The sequence below is a fragment of the Rhinatrema bivittatum genome, chromosome 3 (genome assembly GCF_901001135.1).
Source record: "Rhinatrema bivittatum chromosome 3, aRhiBiv1.1, whole genome shotgun sequence".
In the NCBI taxonomy this organism is placed as follows: domain Eukaryota; kingdom Metazoa; phylum Chordata; class Amphibia; order Gymnophiona; family Rhinatrematidae; genus Rhinatrema; species Rhinatrema bivittatum.
This window is the reverse complement of record NC_042617.1, coordinates 460,382,403-460,404,838: the sequence shown is the minus strand read 5'-3', so window position 1 is coordinate 460,404,838 and position 22,436 is coordinate 460,382,403. Positions and strand designations below refer to the sequence as shown.

General features: G+C 42.3%; 1 protein-coding gene across 1 annotated transcript in view; it reads left to right on the top strand.

Moving 5' to 3' along the window:
• NBAS (neuroblastoma amplified sequence) overlaps positions 1–22,436 on the top strand; it is a 1,239,997-nt gene that overhangs the window by 250,770 nt on the left and 966,791 nt on the right. The window contains exons 18-19 of the mRNA XM_029595926.1: positions 5,787–5,924; positions 17,598–17,676. Coding sequence (XP_029451786.1) covers positions 5,787–5,924; positions 17,598–17,676 — 217 coding nt within the window. The remainder of the gene's footprint in view (positions 1–5,786; positions 5,925–17,597; positions 17,677–22,436) is intronic.

The window sequence follows — 22,436 nt, the reverse complement described above, 5'->3', positions numbered from 1 at the left end:
AAGCCAATCAGGAGAGAGTTGCAATAGTCCAAACTGATTATTAAGAGGAAAATTTTACTATTTACTTCTTTGGTTTTCCTCATGTCTAAGAAGCAGCCCTGCATTTTCTTCCAAGTACAAACAGAAGATGTGTATAATAAACCATCAGAAAGTTTTCTGGCAGTGTTTGGGAAAAGACCATGATGACCCACTCCAGTTACGCTGTATGCACAAAGGTGCCACCCAGAGCTGTTTGAGTCCAGAAGAATAAGTGCTGTGCCTTCATTGCTGGGAGCTTAAGTGTAGCTCATTGAAGCTGGCCTCAAAGGCCCAATACAAGAATTGTGGGTCTGAAGAAATCACTGCAGGCCAGGCTGCACCAAAGAGAGAGGTCCTCATCTTTTTTTAGCTCCTTGGTAAAAGCATAAGCCCATGATTTAAGCAAGTGTCAGGTGAGGGCCCTTCTCAGACACGGACACAGTTCTCCTTTGTATTCAAATGACATAATTTTATTTTCAAGACATTTCTTTATAATCGGGGCTGAAATCAGTCCAGCAGTTTATTACTCACTGTTAATGTCAGTCCAGGTCCGTTCATACAGAGTCCAGGTATAACTTGGAGCTGCAACATCTCGTTCTAGCTTTCACTATGCAGTATTCACTAGCAGTCCAACTGAATGGTCCCTGACTCAAGTCTCCTCACCAAGCACCTTTTTACTCTGAAAGCAAAGAACTGAAAGCAGTTGTCCTTGAATACAATCCATGATGTATCAGTGCCGCTCTTTGCCACATGGCTCTAAAAGTCCAGAGGTGAAAGAGATTTTGCACTGTTTGAAGTGGCCACATCTGAATGTGAAACTGTGCCTCACATGCATAGACAATGGCTGTGCCTGTTGATAAGAAAGTGGACATGAAGTATCTGGGCCAGGCAGCTGATGAATTTGACAAACCTTATTTACCACACCAAAGTGTGCGTGTGGTAGTCAGATGTACCCAGACGTGGACCAAGAAATTGAGAAAACTGTACCTTCAGTTCACCCTGTATGTGAGTTTCAGACGCTGCATCTTTTTGGGAAGAAGCATTATGAGAAGCATTATTCTCTAGTCCAGTGGTTCTCAACCCTGTCCTGGGGACCCCCCCAGCCAGTCGGGTTTTCATGATATCCACAATGAATATGCATGAGAGAAAATTTGCATACACTACATGCAAATTTTCTCTCATGCATATTCATTGTGGATATCATGAAAACCCGACTGGCTGGGGGGGTCCCCAGGACAGGGTTGAGAACCACTGCTCTAGTCCCTCAGAAAGTTTTACGATATTGACATATTGCAATTCTTGAATACAATCTTGAAAGGAGCTCAAGAATTCACTGAGTTTCTCCAAATTGGTGATGAGTAGGAAAAGCATCTTGTTAACATGTCTTATGATGATATTCTTTTGGCCTAGCAGGTTTTCTTTTGCTGTTTTTGGGTTTCCAGTTTATTTAGAACTGGTCTGTGTTGGGCTTCAGCATTATGAGCCATCATTCACAACTAATTAAGAATTTTTCCACTATTTTATAGCCTTTGCTAAATCAATTAACTAGTCATTACAGCAAGTGACCATGGCTGGGGGCTATGCATCAAGGCTTCTTCTGGAATATTGCAATAATAGTACTTAAATCAACCACTAGGTGTCACCATTGTGCAATCATTGGGACTTCCCATCTCATCCATGGGTTATGACCATTGCCTTTGCAGCATACCTAGCTTTGACAGCAGAAGATCTGACCCAGGGAACAAACCCAAGTCTTATCTATGGTAATGTGCAATCCTGCTACTAAATCACCAGGATGGCTCTATGTAAGATGATTTTGAAACAACATTGGAAGCTTCTGCCATGACTATTGGTATTCACATACTGTCATGGCTGTAATTCTCCTTTTTTTGTGAGAAAATGCAGAAAAGGCTCACACATGTATAATGAGATGATAGAAATCTCTTCAGAAATAAAGTCAAGGATGCGTTGGAACTCCATGAAAGACCAACTTTTTAAGCTGCTACCATAACAGTACCTTTCATTTTTGGATGTTCCATACTGGGCTGCCTAGAAAACAGTTATTTTTCCCCAGAAGAAACACTTCCAAGGACCTACTCACACCAGGCCGCAGGATTCGGCAGCATCATGACCAAATAAGCTTTAAGTCTCATACTGCCACATAGTCAAAACCAGGGTTGAGTTTTTGACTCCATCAAGAGGCATTAGCCATGATCCTAGCATACATTCCAGAAGGGCTTCCTGTGAGGATGGGGGAATTGGGGGGGGGGGGGGGGGTTAGAGGTTTCTGGTAAACTATTGGCTCATTGTTTCTTCAGATAAAGTGGATCCTCTGGTTTTTATACAGGGAGGCTACAAATTACATCTAGTGGGAATCTCTCTAAATTGCCCAAAAGAGCAGTAACGCTTCCTTATCCCCTGAACTTGCTCAGGTTGGAAATCTACCTGAAGCAGGCAAGAGTGGACAAGTCAATGCCACTATGGGTAAGAGGATGGGGATTTTACTCCAGGTACTTTTTGGTCCTCTAAAAGGCAGGAGGATTTCAGTACATCCTAGACCTCAGGACCTTGAACAAATTCTTGAAGGAAAAGTTGATCACCTTGGGAGCCTTTATTCCCCTTCTCAACAAGGGAGAGAATGTCTGTAGGTTTTGGATATGAAGAAGGCCTGTGGTAGAGATACATTACAATCACAGGAAGTATCTCAGATTTTAAGTAAGAAAACACCACCTTCAGTACTGCATTACTGCCTTTTGCCTTAGCTTCAACATAACTAGCATTCACAAAATGTCTTACAGATATTGCACAGTCTCTCTTTTTGAATGATTGGCTGATAAAGAACACATCTTGGAAAGATGCAGAGCACCATTAAATACTGTAATCGCTAAGGTTTGCCATCAACTACCCCAAATTTGATCTGAGCCCACCTCATTTGAAATAAATAGGGTCTCAGCTATACACAACTCAAGTTAAGGCTTAGCTGCCCACCAACAAGTCCAAAGACATAGTGTCTAAAATGGAAAACATAATTTATTTATATATACTCAATTTATAAAGTGCTCAAGGTGGATCAAAAATAAAATAGAATGAGTATAGTCAGATCAATAAAACATATCATAAAATCAATACATATTTAAAATGCAAGACAAACATAACTCACTAGTAATTTATAATCAACAAAGGTAATATTGTCATAAATAAATACTTTCTCTTCATACTATGGTAAAATCTTATGAAATGAATTATATGTTGATCAGTTTAAATGTTAATACAAATCAGGACCCATGGAACGGTGAAAACAAAACAAGTGAATTTGTCACCACACTGGTTTAACCAAGTTTTAATCAGTTTGCCTTAAGTCCGGATAATCCTTTGAATGTTTCTGTGTAGGGAGTAACAATAAAAAAAAAATTCCCTGTGTCAAATAACGGTTATAGCTGTGTTAAGCTTCTTTGTAAAATTAGGATTTTTAAATTGAACATGATTTCATAAGCAAATGCATAATATGCTTGCCCTTGTTTTAATCATACAAGCTCATAATGTCTCACACACACATATATAATTTTTTTAAAGAGTTTTTATTATCAGTTATAAAAATTTGTTGAAACCAACAATTTATCTTAGAAATATCCCAATGATCCATAGACATCGTAACTATAACCACTGTTTGATAGAGGGGATTTTTTGATTGTTATTATTTGGTCTCAGTGTTTTGGACTATTTTTAAACCTCTATGTAGGGAGATCCATAGTTGGGTGAGTGCACTGTACAGCTCTATTTAATTTCAGTCAGGGACGGAATCTAGTAGTTTTGGTGGCTGTGTTTGATATGGGAAGGGGCCTGGGGTTGGATTAAGTAAGGGATGGAATAGCCTAGCAATAGAAGTAACAGAGGCTGGCATTTTAACATAATTTAACATGTTTGGAATACACATAAAAGGAAATGGTAGTAACAGGATAAAGCAGTTGGGGAAAAGACATGGGTGGGGAATGCTTGTGTTAATTTCAGTATGGGAATTTAATGCTTAACTAGCCAAAGTGGTAGAAAACGAGATAAGAACCAGGAAGACTAGCTGGGCCAATAGATCTTAATATTCTGTCCTTTACTGTATTAATGTTGCCAGTGTTTGAATGTAGTGGGGTAGCTATCACAGATACTTGATTTAACAGGGCTGATTTTCAGAGAAACAAAGTATATAAGTTAATTAGACTGTTAGTCTAATTAACTTATATACTTTGTACATATATGTACAAATATATATATCTGATGAATTTTCATTCAAGCCGATATAGAACGGTGCGCTCGGCCGAGCGCACTGTTTAGCCTCTGTTTGGCTGCGTGCTTTAGAAGTGCTATTATTACCCCTTATACTGAAAGGGGTAATAGCGAGTGGAAAACGCGTGGCCAACCCCCCCAAAACTAATAGCACTCATCACATGCAAATGCATGTTGATGAGCCTAGAAGTTATTCCCCCAGAATACTGAAAGTAAAATGTGCAGCCAAGCCACACATTTTACTCTCAGAAATTTCCCCCTCCCGGCATACTCATTCCTCCCCTCCTGATACCTTGCTGTAGCAGCGGAGTGCTACACTCCCTTTCTGCTGCTGCACAGAAGCTTCCTTTGTCACCAGTGATGCTGTTGCTTGCTGCAATGCAGTGCCGGGTCTGCCTATGTGCTCCTGTGAACATTTGCAGCTCTGGGTGCGCCCGAGATGGCCAGGTCTCATAGGCAGCAGCAGCAGAAATCACTGTAACAGCAGAGCAGAAGTCCCACCCACCAAGCCCAAAAAAACACGACTGACAGGAAAAAACGCTTAATTAGAAGCAACCGCATGCACGAGCGGAATCACATGGCTTTGGCCGGCATTCAGGTTGTAACTCAAGACTTTGATTGTAACTCAAAACTAAAATTTTGGTTGTAACCCAAGTTGTTCATATGTCAAGCCGGTTGTAACTCGAGGGTCCACTGTAAATAGTAGGAAATAGTAGTAGGAAATAATCCATGAGATCTTCTAGATGGGAGAAGGAACAAGCAGCTAATTATTACCAATTATGATATGGCAAACCATGGTACAGTAAGGTGAAGTGAATTTCCCAAGGTCAATGTTATTGTTGGAGGATGGTAGAGAAAAAGGAATGGGGCTAGTTTTATCTGTTCTGGGAGATCTTCCAATTTACAGCCCCAAATTCTAATCACTAGACAGTTGTCCCCCATAATGGGCAGACAGAGAGAGGTAACTGAAGCAATAAGAAGCACAGTTCATCACAACCTGAGTTCTGAACTTTTAAGTGGAAAGAGAATAGTGTAAGGGCTAATCTCAGTCATTTGTACATAATTTAAAATAACTGAATTGGGAGAATTATAATACTGATATGAGATGGAGATGGGCTTCATGCAACATGGGAGAGCTGTTCACTTTATATCTAAACTGCAAATAATTAGACAACTGCTTTTGATGTTACCACCATAGTAAAAACCAAAAATTCTCTTAGGGAAACTAACAAAAGAGTCTTTGGTTCTTAGATATGACTTTGTTTTAACTGAATGGTTGAACTTAGTTTTCTTCTTTTTATAGTGGCACGTACTTTTAGGTAAGAGATCAAGAGGGCTTATAATTCTTATGATAAATAATGCATTGTTATTGTTGTAGTAGAAAATCTAATTTGTGAAACACAAAATTGATAAAGCAATATAAATCTTGTTGTTGACCAGATAACTAGGTTTTTATAGCTTTTGTAAACATTCTTTGCTTTATCTGTTGCCAGATTCATCCTTCCTGGGGAGGTGGACATTGATGAAATTCCTTATGAAGAGTTTTTCACACCTGCTGAAGAAGCAGAGAATCTGAAAGAGAGAGAAAACAGAAAACGCCAAGAACTACTTAAAGTAGTGAATTTTTCAAAGTAAATCTACATTTGATTTTTTTTTTGGTCATGAGCGACTTAGGAAATTAAAATGTCAAGGGATAGGGAGCACAGTATACTATTGTGGATTGGGAACTGGTTAAAAGATAGAAAGCAGATATTCAGTCTAAATGGTAAATTTTGCCAATGGAGAAAGGTGAATAGTGGGCCAGGGATCTGTTCTGGGACCAATGCTTTTTAATATATTTACAAATGACCTGGAAATGGGAACAACAAGTGAGGTGATCAAATTTCCGATGACACAAAAACAAAGCTGAGAAATTGCCAGAGGACTGCAAAACTGGGAGTCTGGGCATGCAAATGGAAAATTAAATTTAATGTGGACAAGTGCGAAGTGATGCACTTAGGGAAGAGTAACCCAAATTATAGCTACACAATGCAAGGATCCACATTTGGAGTCACCATTCAGGAAAAGGATCTAGGGTCTATTAGGAAAGGAATGGAGAATAACACAGAGAATATCATAATGCCTCTATAGTGCTTCAGCTTGAGTACTGTGTGCAGTTTTAGACACCACATCTCAAAAGAGATAAATAGAATTAGAGAAAGGCGACCAAAATGATAAAGGTGATGGAATGTTTCCACTATGAGGAAAGGCTGAAGAGGTTAGGATTATTCAGCCGGGAGAAGAGACTGCTAAGGGAGGATATATGATAGAGGTCTATAAAATAATGAGTGGAATGAGTAATTAATCTGTTTACTCTTTAAAGAGTACAATGAAGTTAATAAGAGAAAATATGTTTTAACTCAATGCATAATTAAGCTCTGGAATTCATTGCCAAGAATGTGGTGAAAGCTGTTGGTATAGCTGCATTTAAAAAAGATTTGCACAAGTTCCTGGAGGAAAAGATCATAAATCATTATTAAGGTGGAATTGCAGAAATCCACTACTTATCCCAGAGATAAGAAGCATGGCTTCCGTCTTCCCCTTAGGATCTTGCCAGGTACTTGTGACCTGGTTTGGCCACTGTTGGAAACAGGATACTGGGCTTGATGGACCTTTGGTCTGACCCAGTATGACAAATCTTATGTACCTTTTTATATATGACTTCATAAGCATTGTTGATTGAAAATGTGTTTATCATAAACTCTGTGCATTCTAAAAATATTGGGTAGATTTTAAAAGGTGCGCGCGTGCACATGGATTCACGGATTTTAATACATGTGCGCACCAGCACATGCATGTTATAAAATCTGTGGGCCACTTGCGCATGTGCGGGCTGCGCGTGGTGGTGGGGGGGAGGATTTTACCAAATTATGCACGGCGACGCAATCTGGCCTCCCCCAGTTTTTATTGAAGTGTGGCCATAAAACTAAGGTAAACCCCTTATATTATAATATAGGCTAGGGGTCCCCAACACCGTCAGGATTTCCAAAATGAATATGTTTGGGATTTAGTTGCTTGCATTTGGCACTGCTCTCCAGTGCAACTAGATCTCTTGAATATTCATTATAGAAATCTTGAAAATCCAATTGAGTTGTTGTGCTAGAGGCCCATGTTTGGGGGCCCTCTGATGTAAGCATTAGAATATATATGTAAAAAAAAAAAATCCCTAGGAATGAGATCAAATTGGAGTGGAGCCAGGATACAGTTGAGATGATTTGAGCAGTTTAGCCAGTATAGATTCTTTAAATTCCGGAACCTCGATAACATGAAATGTAGATTATGTAAATTTTATTATTGTTGTAATATTTTGTAATTAGCAAAATACGGCTTTTAAAATGAGATGCTTTGTATTGCATTACTTTAGAGCTAGTGAATTTTCATTTACCGTATTTTTCACTCCATAAGATGCACCTGACCATAAGATACACCTAGGATTCAGAGGGGGAAAAATTAACAAAAAAAAAAAAGGTGTGCTAAACCAGCTCTGTTCCCGGGCATCTGTGCATCTAATGGAGCAAATTAGGGGAGTGCATACAATTTTTTTTTGTCCCCATTTCGTTTTCGGGTCTGGGGAGGGCCATTTAGGTCCATTCCCCAGATCAGAAAACTTTTATCGTTCTCTTTCTGTGGGGGGGAAACCCCCCCCCCAAAAAAAACCCCCATCCCAACCCTTTAAATGTAATTAACTACAACCCCCACCCTCGTGACCCCCCCAAGACCTGCCAAAAGTCCCTGGTGGTCCAGTGGGGGTGCGGGAGCGTTCTCCTGCACTTATTTATTTTAAATCTTTTCTATACCGTCATTAAGGTGGGTACCGTCACAACGGTTTACAGTAAGGCACAAAAATAATGTTATTAAAATTTATCAGTTTAAACAGGTGCCATTAGGTTCGGTAACATAAGTTTTTTAATCAAGCTAGATGTTAAATGAGTGTGATCACTATTCTGTCCAGGTCAAATCTATAGCAGTTTGAGTTCAGGACTCATTCTATAAATGTAACTATCCTTTAGTGATGAATTCTATTAAAAAAAACAAAAAAAAACGAACACCCTTATTGATTCCTGTTTGTGTGGGTGTTTTGTCTCTTGCACTTCCCTGGTTTGAACCTTGCAAGTCCTTGGGATCTATTCTCCCTTCTCTTTTTGAAAGGCTTGTTTAAATAGCCAAGTTTTTAGATTTTTTCTGAATGTTTTGTTTTCTCGTTGTATTCTTAATTCCAAGGGCATGGAGTTCCATAGTATGGGTCCCGCTAAGGATAACGCTCTCTCTCTTACCTGGGTTAGTCTTGCTGTTTTGACTGATGGAATAGTTAGAAGTGCCTTGTTGGCTGATCTTAGATTTCTGTTGGGGATGTGTACACGAAGGGCAGTGTTGAGCCAGTCTGCGTTTTCGTTGTGTATTAATTTGTGTATGGTGCATAGTGTTTTGTACTGTATTCTTTGTTCAATGGGAAGCCAGTGTAACTCGGCCAGTGTTTCTGTAATGTGGTCTCTTTTCCTTTTTCCAGTTAATACTCTTGCAGCCGTGTTCTGTAATATTTGTAGTGGGCTTATGGAGGGGTATGGTAAACCTAGTAGAAGGGTATTGCAATAATCAGTGCTTGCAAATATTAGCGCTTGCAGTACTGATTGAAAGTTGGCGGTTGTTAGAAGTGGTTTAAGTTTTCTGAGGACCATGAGTTTGGCGTATCCTTCCTTTACTTTTATGGATATATGTTGTTTTAAGCTTAGTTCTGTGTCGATTATTACTCCTAGATTTCGTACTTTCTCTGCAAGTATTATTTGTTTGTTGTTAATGAGTGTGATTGGGTTGTGTGAGATCTCCATGTTTTTTTTCCTTTCTAAATGAAGGAATTCTGTCTTCTCTATGTTAATTACTAGCTCCATTTGATTTAATAGTTGTTTGATAATATCTAGATACATGTTCGCTATGTTTAATGTTTTCTCCATTGTATCGTCAATGGGTAATATAAATTGGATATCGTCTGCGTATATGTAGTGAGTGATTCCCAGTCCGGCTAGTAGGTGGCATAATGGGAGCAGGTATATGTTGAAAAGTGTAGCAGAGAGGGTGGATCCCTGTGGTACACCTGTTTGAAGGTCTATTTTTTCTGATATAGAATCTTTGATTTGAACTTGAAAATATCTGTTGCTTAGGTATGATCTAAACCATCTGAGTGTTTTGTTGCCTAGTCCTATTTCTTCTAGTCTATTTAAAAGTATGTTATGATTAACAGTATCAAAAGCTGCTGAGAGGTCTAGCATCACTAGAATGTATTGTTTACCATTATCGAATCCCCTCATGATGTTGTCTGTCAGCGCCAGTAGGAGTGTCTCTGTGCTATAATGTTTTCGAAATCCATGTTGTGAGGGATATAGGATGTTATTGTTATCTAGGTGTTCCGCTAGTTGCTTTTGTATAGTTTTTTCTATTAATTTTGCAATTAGGGGTAAGTTTGATACAGGTCTGTAGTTGCACAGGTTAAGTGGGTCGCTGTTTTTCTTTTTTAAAATGGGTTTTACGATTGCTCCTTTCAGTGGCTCCTTTCAGAGCCATCGGCTGCCAGTAATGAAAATGGCGCCAACGGCCCTTTGCCCTTACTATGTCACAGGAGCCGACCAATGGCACCGGTAGCCCCGTGACATAGTAAGAGCCGTCGGCGCCATATTGATTACTGGCAGCCGATGGCCCAAGTGCAGGAGATCGCTCCCGGACCCCCGCTGGACCACCAGGGACTCTTGGCAGGTCTTGGGGGGTCAGGAGGGTGGGGGGGTTGTAGTTAGGTTGTTTTGTTTTGTTTTTTTTTTTTTAATATATATTCGCTCCATAAGACGCACAGACAGTTTCCCCCCCAGTTTTGGGGGAAAAAAAGAGCGTCTTATGGAGCGAAAAAATATGGTATATATGTTCTCTTGTTATTTTAAAGAAAACCTTTTTCCTTTAAGTGCCTCTGGTTAATAAGTTATATAATAATGAGCAACAAGGTCATTATTTAAAGCAAGCATGACCTTGCATTGGTTCTGTCAATACTAACTATGGTGTCTTGCAAAAGTCTTCACACCCATGTACATTTTTCACATTCTGCTGCCTAAAATATACAAATCAAAATGTATTAAAGTATGAGTATGCATTGATCTACACAACTTACTCTAAACTTTCATCATGAAAGGATAACTATACATATATTCCAAAAGTAATTTAAAGTCTTAATTTCATAAAAGGTAGATTTTAAGACTTGCGCGCAGGCGTCCATGTGCACGTGGTTCCTGGTGCATGCACATAGATGCGCCGATTTTATAACATGAGTGTGTCGACACGCGCATGTTATAAAATCCGCTACCCGCACGCATAATTTTATATCAGCACGCGAGTGCTGTCTCGTACGTATAAGTAGGGGGGAATTTAGTAGATGCGTGCGGCGATGGAGAAGGCCTTTTCCCTCCCGGTCTGCTTCAATAAAGGAGCGGAATGGGAGGGAACTTCCTAAACCTCCTTTCTTACCTGTCTCCTTTTCTCCTACTAACCCTGACCCCTAAAACCATGCTAAGTACCCTATATTTTTTTGCTTTAAAACTTACCTGCTCTCCAGAGCAGCAGCAGGTTGCATGGGCCAGTCAGATCCTGGCACTTGCTTCAGCGGGACAGTACCTTAATGGCTATGTCCTGGTCCACCCATGATCTGCCCAGACCCCACTTCTGGCCTGCCCCTCTTTCAAAAATTATATCTTCTGTACTTACTGGGAGATATGCGCGTGGCGTGCACGCATCCCGGCTCATGCATATCTCCCAGTATAGGCATGGTTAGAGCTCTGTCAAAGGAAATCAAAGTTAACTATATTTGAAAAATTACGTTAACAAGGTACATATGGGCCGATTCAGTATGGTGCGCTCAGCTGAGCGCACCTTTAGCCCCCGTTTGGCCGCGTGTTTTTGACACGTTATTTTTACCCATTATACAGTAAGGGGTAATAGCACATGGAAAACGTGCTACCAACCCCCCTCTGAAACTAAAAGCGCCCACAACATGCAAGTGCATGTTGTTGGGCCTATTAGTTATTCCTGCGCTATACAGAAAGTAAAATGTGCAGCGAAGCCGCACATTTTACTTTCAGAAATTAACGCCTGCCCAAAGGCAGAAGTTAATTTCGGCCGGTACAGGGAAAGTGTATAGAAAAGCAGAAAAAACTGCTTTTCCCTGTATGTACCTGGATCAGTCCAGACTCCTGGGTTTTGCCTCCCCTCCAGCAGATGGAGACAGAGAAATTCTGATGGATTCTGCCATAAATAGCAGGATGCCACCTACAGGAGTTAATAAACATGTGGATAAAGGTGAACCGGTAGATATAGTATACTTGGATTTTCAGAAGGCGTTTGACAAAGTTCCTCATGAGAGGCTTCTAGGAAAAGTAAAAAGTCATGGGATAGGTGGCGATGTCCTTTCGTGGATTGCAAACTGGCTAAAAGACAGGAAACAGAGAGTAGGATTAAATGGGCAATTTTCTCAGTGGAAGGGAGTGGACAGTGGAGTGCCTCAGGGATCTGTATTGGGACCCTTACTGTTCAATATATTTATAAATGATCTGGAAAGAAATACGCCGAGTGAGATAATAAAATTTGCAGATGACACACAATTGTTCAGAGTAGTTAAATCACAAGCAGATTGTGTTAAATTGCAGGAAGACCTTGTGAGACTGGAAAATTGGGCATCCAAATGGCAGATGAAATTTAATGTGAATAAGTGCAAGGTGATGCATATAGGGAAAAATAACCCATGCTATAATTACACAATGTTGGGTTCCATATTAGGTGCTGCAACCCAAGAAAGAGATCTAGGTGTCATAGTGGATAACACATTGAAATCGTCGGTACAGTGTGCTGCGGCAGTCAAAAAAGCAAACAGAATGTTGGGAATTATTAGAAAAGGAATGGTGAATAAAACGGAAAATGTCATAATACCTCTGTATCGCTCCATGGTGAGACCGCACCTTGAATACTGTGTACAATTCTGGTCGCCGCATCTCAAAAAAGATATAATTGCGATGGAGAAGGTACAGAGAAGGGCTACCAAAATGATAAGGGGAATGGAACAACTCCCCTATGAGGAAAGACTAAAGAGGTTAGGACTTTTCAGCTTGGAGAAGAGATGACTGAGGGGGGATATGATAGAGGTGTTTAAAATCATGAGAGGTCTAGAACGGGTAGATGTGAATCGGTTATTTACTCTTTCAGATAGTAGAAAGACTAGGGGGCACTCCATGAAGTTAGCATGGGGCACATTTAAAACTAATCGGAGAAAGTTCTTTTTTACTCAACGCACAATTAAACTCTGGAATTTGTTGCCAGAGAATGTGGTTAGTGCAGTTAGTATAACTGTGTTTAAAAAAGGATTGGATAAGTTCTTGGAGGGAGAAGTCCATTACCTGCTATTAAGTTCACTTAGAGAATAGCCACTGCCATTAGCAATGGTTACATGGAATAGACTTAGTTTTTGGGTACTTGCCAGGTTCTTATGGCCTGGATTGGCCACTGTTGGAAACGGGATGCTGGGCTTGATGGACCCTTGGTCTGACCCAGTATGGCATTTTCTTATGTTCTTATGTACAGTCCGTCAGTATTACTCTGTCTCCAGCAGATGCAAAACCTACAGTCTGTGAAGTGAATTAGTGTTGGCTTAGCATAGACAGTTTTCTTCAGTATTTAATTTTCAGTGTTTCCAAAAAAAAAAAGTCAGATTCAGGAGACAGTCTTCCGCCTCCCAGAGGGTTGCTAGGTCCTGAGGGGTCCATCCCCTCTGGTTTTCGAGGCCGCTGATGTACAGGGTTGAGAACCCTATTTCCAGCCACTCACTGTCCTGGGGGTGATACCGGGGAGCCCGGCTCACTCCCCCCAGTAGGATCGGGACCCGGAGGCTCTGCGGCAAGTGTAAAAAAAAAAAAAAGTTTTTTCATTGTTGTCATTTTGTGGGCTCTCCTTTTCCTCCATTCTCTTCTGGCTTTCTTTCTCTGTTTTGCCGCGCCGTTTTTGGGTGGTGCTGAAGGAAAGTTTGGGGGTTGGGGAGTTTTCAGCTATGCTGAGGAGGGGCCGCGTGTAAGGCTTGCGGCGCTGCGTGCACCCGGCTTTCTACAGAAGCCTTTGTGCCGCTTACCTCTCAGAAGGAGAGGGAGCCTCCACGACCCTACCGAGGGCCTCCGGAGTGTTCGGGACCTGTCGGCCCTGAATTTTGGCCTGTTCTCGCTGAGCGTGGGAACGGGCGCCATCTTGGATTCGTTCGCGTCAGTGAAGCGCGGCAGCGACTGCAGCAGTGGGGGAAGGGAATCTCCCAGTGCGATTATCCTCTCAAAAGTTAGCCCCTGAGGGGGGCGATTCGGGGGTGCCTGGCCCACATAGTGTAGGGGAGGTCCAAGCAGGAGATGCTGCGGATACTTCCTCAGATTCTTCATTTAACTCTGATTTTGTGCTTCTGATGCACAAAGCCTTCAAAGCCAGAAGGTCAGGAAAATAGAGGGGAAGAGAGGCCACAGGATTTTTGGATCTTACGGCCAGGCTACAGAAGAAGGCAAAGCATGTGGAGGAGACGGGACACCCACAGAGGCAGAGACCTCTGCGGTTCGTGGCCCCTCAGGAAGTCTCGTCTACTTCTTCGGAGTCTGAGGATCCGCAGTTACCTTCCCAACCTCCGAGGGGGGTTGAAGGGGAGACGGACTCCATGCAGCGGGGCCTGCACGGGCCTCATGGAATGGAGGGCGATGATCCTAAAGTCGTCAGGCTTTTTCATCAAGATGAGTTAGGCCCTCTCATCCCTGTCTTATTACGAGAACTGGGTATTGAGACCCCCCAGTAAGAGTCTCAGCTGGGGGCTACGGACCCGGTTGTGTTGGGCTTGCGGGGGCCTTTTCTTTTAATTTTTCAGCCTCGGACTTACTCTTTCGGGAGTGGGATACAATGGATTTAGGGCTGAAGGTAGGCAAAGCTATGGATAAGCTGTATCCTCTGTCGGAGGAGGCCTTGGAGCTTCTCAGACTTCCCAAAGTGGATTCGGCAGTTTCTGCGGTCACGAAAAAGACCACCATTCCGGTTACCGGTGCAACGGCCCTTATGTACTTGCAGGATCGAAAGCTGGAAATTCAGCTCAAGAAATTTTTCAAAGTCTCAGCACTTGGGGTCCACGCAGCTATGTGTAGCAATTTTGTTTTGCGGGCAGGCCTTCGCTGGGTTCAGCAGTTACTAGCCAACGAGGCATTGTCGGAGGAAGAAACCCTCCAGGCAGGGCACCTGGAGGCAGTCATTGCCTATAGTGCCGATGCTTTTCATGACTTACTCCGCACTTCAGCCAGGTCCATGGCATCCGCTGTGTCGGCTCGCCGTCTGCTATGGTTGCAAAACTGGGCAGCAGACGTTTCTTCCAAGTCCCAGCCGGGATCTCTGCCCTTTAAGGGCAAACTGCTCTTTGGCAAGGAGCTGGAGAACCTGATTCAGTCGCTCGGTGAGAATAAAGTACACTGCTTGCCTGAGGACAAGCCGAAGTCTAGAGGATCATTTGGGGCCCGATCTCGGTTTCGTGGGGGTCGAAAGCCTCGGACATCCCAACCACCTGCTTCCTCCTTTCGCCAAAACTCCAACCGACAGCCGTCTTGGTCTCAGTCCTTTCGTGGACGGCGTTTTGGTAGACCCAGTAATACCAAGTCCACTCCGGGTGTAAAGCCTTCGCAATGATAGGCGGCCGGCCCGCTCCTCGGTGCCGGTGGTCGGAGGCAGACTGTCTTTGTTTTACGAGGAGTGGGCCAGGCTCACGACAGACCAGTGGGTCCTATCACTGAAAAGACACGGTTACGCTTTAGATTTTGCACGGCGGCCCCGCCATCAGTTTCTCGTCTCTCCCTGCGGGTATGCCACCAAGCGCTGAGCGGTCAGGGAGACTTTTCAGCACCTTCTAGATCTCGGGGCAATTACTCCCGTTCCTCCGGCGGAACTACAGCAAGGTCGCTACTCCATTTACTTCGTGGTTCCCAAAAAGGAGGGAACTTTCCGACCCATTCTCGATTTAAAGAAGGTCAACAGATGTCTCCAGATTCCCCATTTTTGCATGGAGACATTGCGATCGGTGATTGCTTCCATACGGCAGGGGAAATTTCTAGTATCCTTGGATCTGACAGAGGTGTATCTGCATGTCTGGATAGGGTCCGATCACCAGAAGTTTCTGAGGTTCTCCATTCTGGGGCAACATTACCAGTTTCAGGCTCTGCCTTTCGGTCTGGCTACCGCTTCCAGAACGTTTACCAAGATCATGGTAGTAGTAGCTGCACAACTGCGCAGGGAAGGATTTTTGGTGCATCCATATTTGGACGATTGGCTGATTCGGGTGAAGTTGGAAGTTCTTTGCCAGGAGGTGATAAACAGGGTAGTTCAGCTGCTGCGTGCCCTCGGATGGGTGGTCAATCTGTCCAAGAGTCATCTGATTCCCTCCCAATCCTGGAGTTTTTGGGAGCTTTGTTCAACACTCATCTAGGCAGAGTTTTTCTCACGGCGGACCGCATTGCCAAATTGCAAGAACAGGGGAGAGCATTTTTGTCCAAACGTCCGCAAGTAATCCGTCTGGGATTACTTGCAGGTTCTGGGGTCTATGGCCTCAACCCTGGAGGTTGTCCCTTGGGCCTTTGCCCACATGTGGCCCTTGCAATCAGCTTTGCTTTCTCGTTGGAATCCAGTTTCCGAACAATTTCACGTGCGGTTACCTTAACCGGACACAGCATGAGACAGTTTGGACTGGAATTCACTACAAAGTCTTAATGCTTATTCATAGACTATTGATAAGCACTGATTTTTTATGATTGGGGGTGGCTTTACATATGTACACTCCTCACTATACATTGAGATCTATAAATAGGGGCCTTCTGGATATTCCCACAATACATCAGGCATATCTGGGGGAAGTTGGAGACTGTGCTGTGTTGGTTGTTGGTCCAATCTTATGGAACTCCATGCCGGATCAATTTTGAGTTGGGAGATGTTTGGTTCTGATGAAAATGGGTCTGTGGCATTGATTCAGTGGAGGTGCTGTGGTATTAAATTTGTGTCCTGGGATTTAGTTGTTTGTATGTTTTTTTTAATATGCTGGATATATGTGATTTTTATGTATGTTTAAGATATGTCACATATTTATATGTATGTTTAATCTTTCTGTAAATTGATACAATCTTAGTGTGCAGTAGACAAATAATTTTAAATAAGTAAAATAAATGTAGTGTGATATTTTTATCTCAGAAGACTGACTTTGTCTTTTTGTCATGTAAAATATCTTATTTTACATGAAATATATACATAACTTAATTGTATGTGGAGAAGGCCGAGGTAGGAAAGGGGCACAATGTTTGCCTTGGACGCGTAATATCCTTGCAGCTAATATCCTGCATATCACTTGCAAAGAGACCCTTAGGGGATATTGCATGCTTGTGGAAGAAGGTTTTGTGACCTGACCAGACCAAAGTGCAACTTTTTGTTCTTAATACTAAGCAATGTGTGTGGTATAAAACCAACACCGCACATCACCATTCTGACACCGTTCCTACAGTAAAGCAAGGTGATGATATTGTCATGTTGTGGGGATGCTTTGAAGTAGCGGTTTCAGGGAGGGAAAAATGGATGGTAGACAGTGCAGGGAGATCCTGGAGGAAAATTATTCCAGTCTGCCAAGACCTGGGATCGGGGGGAAGTTTCACCCTTTAGCAGGACAGTGATCCTAAGTACAAGGCAAAAGCAGCAGTGGAGTGGTTCAGCAACAAAAGTCCATGTTCTTGAGTGGCCCAGACCTGAATCCAAAAGAAAATCTGTGGCAAGACTTGTCCACAAACGATCGCCAGTTAACTTAAAAGAGCTTAAACTATTCTGCCAAGAAGAATGGGCAGAAACTGCATCATCCTGCTGGGCAAAGTCACTTCATGGGTTTTATTGCTGCAGAAATGGTTGCCACCAAATATTGAGTCAAGGCATGAGAAGCAGTGTGCAGTCAAAGCTTTTTGGGATATTTCTATAATTGTTCTTTTCTGATGAAATTGTAGAATATATTGTGTAGATTAGTGCAACAAACTCCTACTTTAATGCATTTAGACAGCAGAATATGAAAAATGTGCAAGCATGTGAAGAGTTTTTTGCAAGGCACTGTATATTGAGAGCAGCCCTTCCCTCCTCCTCCATTGTTTCCACTGTAGGCACTAAATAACATTAAGCCAACTGAATTTGTCTTAATGTGCGCTTTTCTTTTTAAACAGGCTAACACTAGAACAGAAAGAACTTTGCCGCTGCAGACTAAAATTATTAACCTACTTAGACAGACTGTCAACATATGAGGTGAGAATACTTAACTCAAAGGTAAATGTCTGTTTTCTCCTGAAGTTGTTTTGCATAGTAATTTCTGCAACTTATTAAAGTTGAGTAATGTTCAAGAAGAAAGGACACAGATGAGCATTATACTTCAGAAATGAAAACTATAATAGGATATAATGAAGCCAGAAAATAACAATATGCAGGATGAATGGTGGATGCTTAATGAACTGGCAGAGATCTCCCATGCCTGCTCTGTTTCTTCTATTATCAGATCATTTCTTTAGCTCAAGATACTAGGATTTGTCACCTGTGATATGTGTAGCTGCTGGGTTTTTTTTTTCATATGATATGAAATACTTTGCACTCTATGTCCAGTCCATCAATCTATTCAGTGGCCTCCTGGGATACTAAATGGAGAAATGAGCAAAATCTTATGACAGATCTTAATTGACAGTTGATATACTGTACTCCAAGTTCTGAGGCTTATGTCTACAGTCACATTTTGGGTCATCTCTCATCTTTTAATGTAGGTGGCTAAAACATCTATATCCTGTGTGTATTCTGTCTTTGTGAAAACCAGGAACTTCTGCTATAGTATCAATATAGAGATGCTTGTTGACTACCTTGCATGTGTCCCACAGTTCTTTCTATGCAGATGATGGGTTTGTCCTAGCAACACAGATATTGGCTACTGAATCCCAGACTGGCCTGATTTTTAAGCGCTTGTGTAATGGGCAGGTTAATCTCGCCAATGATTTTTTTTTTCTGTCTCATGGAACACAGTTACTGACCAAGTATTGTTTCCATAAGGATGCTCCTTGGCAGAGCTGTCTGTTGCAAGAACTGACAGTGTTACTTTCACAGCCTTCTAGTCCAAACATAGTCAACCAGAGGTTTTTTTTGGTCTCAGGCCTCAGTTAGAACCATTTATGGCTTTGAGTTTCATTTATCAATTTTATAAGTAACATTATGGGTAAACTTTGTTCTTATTAACATTATAAGTAAGCTAAGTGTTCTTGACTTCAGTTCTGATAACTAAATCCCGTGAGTTGAACCAGATATTTGTATGAACTTTGGTGAAAGGGTCTGGAGAAACACATCTCAAGTTTCAGAGAGAAAAATCTCTATCTTCTGATACTGTTTTTACAACACAGTTAATTTGAAAGACAAACATAATTGGCTTCCATATTCATATGGAAAAAGGTGATGTATTTTATTCTTTTAATTTCCTCCTTTATTTCCTTCCTCAGCATCTCTGGTATCTGCACCTGGGGGATAACATTCATGCACTTACTCAGGGTTGTAAAATAGGCTTCCGAGACAGAACTTTTCAGTGCCGCCTTAATCAGCAGCCATAATCCCTTCATTTCTCAAATTTGTCAGGTATTTCCTCCATGATGTGATCACTGACAACATTTTGTCTTGGAATCCCATTCTATTTCTCTGTGTGTTTATACAGAATATTACTATTAACCATGGGGCTATGCCATAAACAGTGGTGTGATCAATTTCTGAGAAGGACAGGTTAGGTTATTTCGAATGTTTATTCTAGAGACACAAAATCAAATAACTAGCCCAAAATACCTCGGAATTCTGAGGACAAATAAATCTGTACATCATAAAGCTAAGTATTACGTACTGTTTAACTCCTGGATTGGGATAAAGAATTGTTTATGAGAATCTCCCTACCCAGTTGGACCCCGTTGGACTTAATATGACCTTTTAAAGAAAATGCTAGAAAAAAAGAAAAAAATATTTGACTCCGAGTGAGCATCATATTTAAATTAAAATAAAGTTGGACCAAAGGTCTATGCAGCTTGTTAGGATTGACAAGTTGCGGTCATAAAGGTCCTATAAACCACCTGTCAGATAATTCAGAAAGATATTACTGAGGGCTTTTCGAGATTTACATAGTATTCTAGAGACACTACAGGAATGAAAACAGATATGCAACCAATTATTTGTTGGGGGAGGGGCAAAATAAGACTATACTTTGTGGACTCTACTGCCAGCTTGGAGGACAACTCTGAACCCCAGGGGCAAAAAAGATATGACAAGTTAGCATTGTCATATGAATTTTTAATTCAATTCAGCCATCAGAAACCATGCATTAGAAAAATATTTATGATATTTTGAATAAATGTTTTTGCTTTTCAGCATGCCTGAAAAGAACTTATGTGGGGTTCATTCTGTCTGTACAGAGATGTGATAACTTTTCTTAACACGTACTGCCCAAGTTCAAGTGTCGTGTGAAGGCCAAACATGGTCTTGGGATTTCCCTATTAAAATTCAACAGAACAAATCAGTGGACATTGTAAAATAAAGACAACATTGCCAAACACACATTATTGGTGCCTTTCCTGAGATTATAACAACTTTGTTTTTTGGTTTTTTTTTGGGGGGGGGGGTAGACTTAGGGGTGGGTGGGGGGTTTATTGCTTTTTGTCTAGTTCTACATGTTACATAGTTATATTGATATACTTCATATGTGCTCTGTTGGCTAACTCCACCCCTTTTTTTTTTTTAAAGCCAGCTTTGGTTTTTTGGGAAGCTACCCTGCTGTAGCTTTAATTCTTTCATATAACACTGTGATTATATTGTTATGCTTTTGTTAAGACTGGTCAAGTAGCTTTAACCTACAGAGACAATTTCCCATATCAGGACCTATTCTGGAATTGTTTATTTTGCTGTTGCAGTAAATATTTGTAATTAGGGTATATTTAAATATAATATATTGGTTAGGCATTTGTACTTGAGAAGCTAACTTCTCTCTTTTAAGCTCATACTGATCCTGAGAAGATGGTTAGTTCCTATACTTCTCTTGCCGTGCTCAGTGATGATTTCCACACTAGCATGGATTTCCTTTGTATCTCCTTGTGGAGGCATGCTTATAAATGTAATATTATGGAGATAAATTGTTTGCCTTTCTGCTCTTCTATATACTGTGGCTTCAACAAAGTGTTTTATTTATAATAAAGCACCACTATAAATTTGAAAGCACTTGAACTAATAGTTTTTCTCTATTTTCCTAGGACAAGGTAGTCCTCACACACATGGGTGACATCATACGATGGAGCCCAACATGGAAAACTTATGTCAAAGTTTCTAGAACTTTGACTAGGCATACTGAGCATGTCCAGCATGTTCTGTACCAGGCATCCACGTGGGGTCCCTCTTTAGTCTTTTTTTTTTTTTCTCTCAGAGTTTTCGCCTCATAGTCACTGAGCTTGTGCTCTTTTTGTTAAGAAAGTTGGAAAAATTTTCACCAATAGTTTTCAGGTTTTTCTTACATATCTCCTGGTACGGGTCCCTCTCTGGTTCCCTCTTGTTTCTTAGTTAGGTTTGCAGTAGCTCGGTAAGTTTTGTTTCACTTTCGTCCCCCCCCCTCCTTCCCCATGGTGGTGTCCGCCGGCGTCAGTCGCCCGCCGCCTATGTTGTCGTTTTCGCCCCTTTCAGTTTGTATCGTCATGGCCTTGTCAGGTTTTCGTTGATGCTCTTGGTGCCCGAGGACTATGTCCATTATGGACCCACACAATGAGTGTATCCTTGCCTGGGGGCATCGCACAGCATTTGGGGGTGCCACCTGTGCAACCAAATGACCATGAAGAGATGTCGTGCTCACCTTGACAAGATGAAAAAGCTGTTCGGGGCAAGAAAGTTTGAGTGATCTGCATAGACGTTGAAGGACCAAAGAGAAGCACTGATGGACCCCGAGCCATTGTCAACGGTGGGGCCATGCATTCTGTTGATGCCACTGGCACATAGGGCACCAGGGACCGGCCCTTGTCAATCTCTTAAGGTAGAGGACATCAGGTTTGTCATCTTTGACTTTGGAACTGGGGAAAGACTGGACTGAGCACTGAGGGAAGCCGAGGAAGCATCGGCACCAGTCGCATTTGCACAATGCTGGACTCGGGTTGGCACCGGCGTTTGCCGTGATGCCCCCAAAGTGACCCCACGGCGAGGAGTGCCCATCCTCCATTGATGTCAGAGGTCCGCGATGGTCTCCACCAGTCTTGGTGTCAGTCACTGATCCACTTCAAAGATCAGAGGAAGAAATGGCTACCCCGCCTGCCTCCTAGTCTGTTTTCGCATCGGCAACTTTCGAGGAGTTGGAGAGCAGAGTCCAGCTGGCAGTTGATTGGGCGCTGCAGAGCATCAAGCTGGTGGCACAGACTGTGTCTGTACCTGCACTCTTCTTGCTGGAACCGCTATTGGAGCGTCTCAGTGTGCTCATCGATGTGTTAGCGACATAGCTGGTGCCGGTTCCTGGGAAGTCATCGATGCCCGCGGTGCACCAATGCTTCCCCTGACTGATGCGGTGCTTGTCACCGGTTCCTCCTCCAAGGAAGTCCCTTCAGGGTTGGTTGGGTCACCGCGGCCTGCAGCCTTCCCATCCAGCCTTGTCGGGGCCTGCATCAGTGCCACCGGTGCCTAGGCCTCTGGACAAAGGCCGAACATGCAGGGCCCAATCCCCTGTGGATTACAGTGAGTATGCAGCCCCTTTATGACCCCGGGAGGATGACACTGCTGCATCCTCCTCAGAGGATTTGGAGGGTCTCCCCTCAGAATAATCTCCTCCAGAGGAGCAGAGGAGATCTTCGCCTGAGGACCTGACCTTCGCAGGCTTTGTAAGGGTTGATGGTCGTAGCCCATCCCATTAGAGTTGATGACCAAGGAGGATGCCAGGCAAAAGATGCAGGAAATCCTCCAGTTTGTGGAGGCTTCTAAAGAGATTGTGGCAGTCCTGGTCACGAGATCTTTAAGGAGTTGCTTTTGAGGAT